Consider the following 6000-nt stretch of genomic DNA (forward strand, 5'->3'; position numbering starts at 1 on the left):
CATGAGGAGACATGAAGTACAGAGGGGACGATCAGGACAGACTGTGGTAATGTGTTGCTGTGGTAATGGAGACTGTAAACAAGTGCTGCTGCTCCATTAGCCACACCTAACCCTCCTCTCATGTCCTCATCTTCTCCATTTCCACAGAGATTCACCTGTATTCAGGATCATGATTCCTGACAAGCAGAGCAGAGAGGAGGAAAAGGCAGCTCTTTACCTCAGTGTTGTGAAGTAACTTGTCCTTCTGTGTGATTAGGACAGGTTTTGTGTGTACTGATAGGACGGTGGCCATTTTATTTCTCCTAATGATTGCTTTCTAGACAAAACAAGCCGTTCTAAGTAATGAAAGGTATTTGTGAATATATTTATTTTAAAATAATATTTAAGTATTTTCATTTTTTTAATTCCTGGAGAACTCCTCTAACGGCCTTTCATACAAGACCAAAATGACAGCAACAGAGGAAAAATCACTGTTAGAAATTGCGGAATAATCACAGGTAAAACCTGCTTTTATTTTCACTTTTAGCTGCATTCACAGCATTCCGATTTCTATCAGTGATATATTCCCCTGTACTGAACATATTCTGGTATTGTCTGAAAGCTTGGAATGCCAGCTTTCGAACAATACACATAGCTGGTACCAAACCAGAGATATGAGCAGATAAAGTAGCCGCCCACCTTCCCTGTCAGTGTGGACGAGCTTGAGGGAGCAGTTGCAGAGCTGACAGGCTACAGGAGGAGAGAAAAAATTGTAAAAATTTATAGAAATGTGGTATTATCACTGTACTGACCCAGATAATATTGTTATTTTTACCACACAGTGAACGCTGTAAAAAAAATTACACAAAATAATGTAAAAATTGCTGTTTTTTTATCTTTCCCCCTAAAAATAAAATAAGTTATTTAATACACTATATATACACCCCAAAATGGTTCCTAAAAAACTTACAACTAATCCCACAGAAAAAAAAAAAAACATTTAGAAGAAAAAATTAAAAAGTTATGACTGCTAAAACACAAAGGGGGAAAATATTATTGGTCCTTAAGGGGTTAAAAATGCAATAGTCTCCCCTGAGTTGTGCGCCAACAAGATGTACTGCAGACAGAAATTAAAAATCTACAATAAAAAAAGTGACATTTTTGGGAGGGTTTTTCCAATTTTAAAGTGACCGTTTGGTCCCACGTTCACATGTATCCGCATAGCTGAGAAAAATGATGTTTTAATACATGCAAATGAGCCTCTAGGAACAATGGCAGCATTGTCATTGTCACAGAGGCTCAGTTCTCTCTGCAATTGCAGGGGCCAGGCGTGATCACGTTTTCACTGCCTGGTCCTGTCAATCAAAGTGCAGAGAAAGCAGAGGCTCTAATTGTCGCGCCACCAATGATCCTAGAGACTCATTTGCACATATTGAAACATCATTTTTCTCAGCAATGTGGGCACATATGAGCATGAGACCAACACAGATCACATACTAAATCATATGTAGTTTTTAAAATATGTAAAGACTTGATCTACACTCATATACAGTGTAAATCACAATGCACTGTCAATCCTGTTTTCTCATCCAGGTATGTGCTTTTCTGAGGGTGCTCTATTTGACAATCAGCTATTAATGTAGACATTGTTTTACAGAAACTAAAAGCAATTGAACAACTTAAAGACTTACAAGCATCTGGCAAGTCACTGGAAAAGAACCAGGTAAGTCTGTCCTTCTCTATGCATCAGAGCAGTCTCAGTCTGGAGGCCCTTTTACACAGGCCAGTGATTGGTTAAACGAACCTTCATTCCCAGTCATTACCCAGTGAAAGTATGCCCGCGATCAGCGGACAAACCTGAAAATGCTTGTTTTCCTTTGATTGCGTCTTTAGTGTAGACTTAAAAATTATCATTTGTCAAAAGCAGATCTCCCAAACAGACAAAAAACAACAAGGGTCTTTTTAGGCTACTTTCACACTTGCTTTATTAATTCCAGTATTGAGATCCGGCAGAGGATCTCAATACTGGAATTAAACTGAGCCGTTTTGATTTTGTACATCAGGATTCATCCGTTCCGTTAGGATGTGGTTGTGTGAAACCAAAATGGATCGGTCACTAAATACATTCATCCTAAAAAAACGGAACAAAGGTATGTTCGCCCAATCATTGGTCTTTGTAAAATGGACTGGGTTATATGTGAGAGGGGGGAATATCGCACTAGCTCCAATTGATTTCCTGTATCACTGATCAACTCTTGTCACGGGCAATTCATTTACCTGTGTAAAAGAACCTTTAGGCTACCTGCACACTGGAGCGGGCTGTTCTGCAGAAGTTCCACATTCATATTCTTGTGGGTATTTCTGTGCTTTTCCGCACCAAAAACCACATGTGTTACTTGCAATTTGTGGTGCAGATCTCTCCCTTGTGTTAAAATCCGCACAAAGAATTGACATGCTGAAAATTTCTAAATCCACACAACAGGTCAATTTCTGCATGGTATGCAAAAGCAAAGTGCACATGAGTTTTGTGAAATCTCATACACTTTGCGGGTACTGTATTACGCTGCGATTATTCCACATGAGAATCTGTGCAAAAAAAAGATGTAATCCACACAATGTGTGCAGTTAGGCCAGACACACAAGAGCGAGATGAATGTGAGGAACTCGCAGCTTGTGTCAGTAAGAGTGCCCATTCTGGCCTCCACTCCTCTGACAGGATCTCATAGCATTATAATCACTTATAATGCTGTGTGACTCTGAGAGTCCTGGAATCTCCTGAAGTACACTGACATAATGCTGTCAGTGCATTACAATAGATTTCAGGACTTCGGGTTAGGCCTCTTGCACACAACCGTATGCCCTCCGAGACATACAGTCCGTTAGCGGGCCATATGTCCCAGAGTGGCATTGATCATGCGCACGGGAGCACACAGCATCATAGATTACAATGATGCTGTGGACGTCGGGCCGCCCGTGGCGACTATTGTCCTGCACTCATATGATTTTATGAGTGCAGGACAATAGTCACCGCGGGCGGCCTGATGCGCACAGCATCATTATATTCTATAATGCTGTGTGCTCCCGTGCGCACGATCAATGCCACTCTGGGACATATGGCCTGCTCACGAACCGTATGTCTCGGAGGGCATATGGTTGTGTGCAAGGGCCCTTAGGCTACATTCACATGACCTTTTATGTGTTTTACGGTCTTCAAAAAACGGATGACACAAAACGGACAAGAATAGGACATGTTCTATTTATTTTTTTGCGGGGCTACAGAACGGACATACGGATGTGGATAGCAAAACAGAACGGACACGGAAAAAAATAATACGTTCGTGTAAATGTAGCCATACTTTGTAAAGTAGCAATGTCCAGCTTTCAGGTGGACAGGTCATCTGACCTGCTCAGCATGGATCCGGATTGTATTAACACTAGAGATGAGCGAATTTCATGTTGTGAAATTTGTTGACGCTTCGCTTGGTGGTAAAAGCAGTATTGCGTTATGGATTCCGTTACCACGCACCATAACGAAATGCCTTTAGAGGCATTCCGTTATTCATTCCGTCATAATAGAAGTCTATTTTAGGGAGAGGACTCCCCTGCATAACGGAAATGGGACGGATCAGTTTTGCAGCCCATAGACTTCTATTATGACAGAATGAATAACGGAATGCCTCTAAAGGCATTTCGTTATGCATTCCGTCATAGAATTGCGTTATGGTCCGTGGTAACGGAATACATAACGCAATTCTGCTTTTACCACCAAACGAAGCGTAAACGAATTTTCAAAATATTAAATAAGCTCATCTGTAATTAACACCCTCCAAACATGCAACAAAAACCGAAGTGGATCCAGCGAGTAAAACCAAGAAAATCTTTATTGCTTCTGTTAAAATGTACAGAGCAATGTCCCTCTTGTCAAAAATCTGACGCTTGTCAACCGATACAGGTCAGGATAATATAAAATATACAACTAAAACATGATCGCTATTTAAATGAAATCGGAGGTGTTAAATCACAAACGATCTCAGCTGTAAACTGCTCTTCTTAATTTTTTTATTGTTACCGCCGCCCCTAGTCTGTTAACCATTTAGGTCATGTTTATAGTTGTGCATGATTCCATTCACAAAGCAAATTACACAAGTATACATAACATATAAAAAAATAAACAATAATAGTGTAACAAAATATCTGAGCGGTAATTCATTCCATGTGGATGCACAGTATTTAAAGTGAAAATCCAGTATGCTTAATATGAGGGGTTTTTTTTAATCGCCCAGTCTCCTTTTGAGGTTTAACTTTTTCAATGCCAGTGATTTTAAGGGAAGCTGTTCTACTTTCAAGTCTTTCTATGAAGTGTTTTGACGCTCGTGAAACGTTGCAGTTTTTGTTTTTATTGGACATATCATTTTAAATGCTCTCGAAAGCGTATTTTTAGTTTTCTGATGGTGCTGCCTATATATATGAAGTTGCAGGTTGTACACGTGATCTTATAGATGATGACTTCCGTGTTACAATTATTCGTTTTTATATTTCGTTTTATTTTCTATGTGTAAAAACTCCTTGGTGGCCTTTACAATAGGCCAAAGAATCGCACATAGCGACATCAAGACCAGTAACTACTGTTTGCATAGCACAGGTTTTTATCCCTGTGGCATCCATCCCTGCAAAACCATCGAGGCGTTTCTACACATAAAAATAAATAAAATTAAATCTAAAATTAAAAATTATGTTCCGTTCCACGGCCCCAATGGATGCGGAGAGCCGTCCACACTTTTTGCGGCCTCATTGAAATGACCGGGTCCGCACCTGTTGCGCAAAATTGTGGAACAGATGCGGACCCATTCGTACGGTCATTTGAATAAGCCCTTAATAATTCTTACCCTGTTATATGGGTGAATATTTCTATATAAATGAGGAAAAAAGGTAAATGGTTCTCAGGGGGGCTGGCTCCCAATAGTGTAACTACTCACAAGATTTCGGTGTGTAATATCATCAATTTTTATTGTTAATTAAAGGACCTTGCTTATGTCTGAGAAGTATTATAATCCCCCTCCTCGTCCTCATGGCTTTCTGAAGTATAAGCATGATCTCTATTTCCCAGACATCTAATTGTATGCTCCTCTCGCACAGATTGAGAAGATCCAGAAAGAGGATGCTCTTCTGAAGGAATTGGAAGACTTGGAGCTTGGAGTGTGAAGAAATAACTAGATAAACCATATCCTCTATAAAGAATCACGATGGGGATACTAAGGCTAGCTTGTTCTATAACTGGATGCAAAGGATCAATGGACATTGTTTAAGCTTTTATGTTGGATTCACAATACAGATATGCCAACCATACAGAAAGTAATGAGTTTTTATTATCCTTAAAGAAACCGAATATCCTTCACTCCCATTATCTTGTTCTGCCTCCTTGGCCAGGTGCATAGGGTGTATGAACAATAGGTGTGGGTAAGGCAGAACTTAGGGTTCCTATAAGATGTGCAGATATTTTTTCATTAGTGAGCAGCAACCGACTGTTTTAACAAGCCATTTGAAAGATCTGCATGTAGAAAAGACAGTACACTAGTAACAGCAGGCAGATATCTGCTTGGACGAATGATTTACCACTCGACGTTTGACCGCTGCGCACTGTTGCATATATGGATAATTCTCATGATTGTACAAAAATTCATATACTAGGCCCTTTAGAAAGTTATCTCTGTAACTGAGACCAAGGACTGCCACTAGAGACGAGCAACGTTTTGTAAAATTCGAATCGCCAGCTTCGCCAAAGTTCGACAAGAAATTAGTCACGAATCTTTATAAATCAGGTATACTCAGGCCAATCTGCCGAAAAGCAGAGTTTTCGAATCCGGCATAAAAATGGATTTCAGATGAAATTCAAGCAAACTGATACAATGGCATCCGTTCTCCATTGAAGTGTAGGTTAAATAAAATGGAAACGTTTGTTTCTGTTTTAAAGAACAGGCAGGCAAATCTGTGGGACGGAAGGCTGAAAACCAGCGAAACGCT

The 6000-nt window shown here is 39.9% G+C and overlaps 1 protein-coding gene across 1 annotated transcript in view; it reads left to right on the forward strand.

Moving 5' to 3' along the window:
- The window catches only part of EIF2A (eukaryotic translation initiation factor 2A), a 72041-nt gene extending 66716 nt beyond the window's left edge, over positions 1-5325 (forward strand). The window contains exons 13-14 of the mRNA XM_040428085.1: positions 1637-1702; positions 5116-5325. Of these exons, the coding sequence (XP_040284019.1) occupies positions 1637-1702; positions 5116-5181 (132 nt within the window). The 3' untranslated portion in view covers positions 5182-5325. The remainder of the gene's footprint in view (positions 1-1636; positions 1703-5115) is intronic.
- The last annotated feature ends 675 nt before the right edge of the window (positions 5326-6000 follow it).

Source organism: Bufo bufo, chromosome 4 (genome assembly GCF_905171765.1).
Source record: "Bufo bufo chromosome 4, aBufBuf1.1, whole genome shotgun sequence".
Classification (NCBI taxonomy): Eukaryota; Metazoa; Chordata; class Amphibia; order Anura; family Bufonidae; genus Bufo; species Bufo bufo.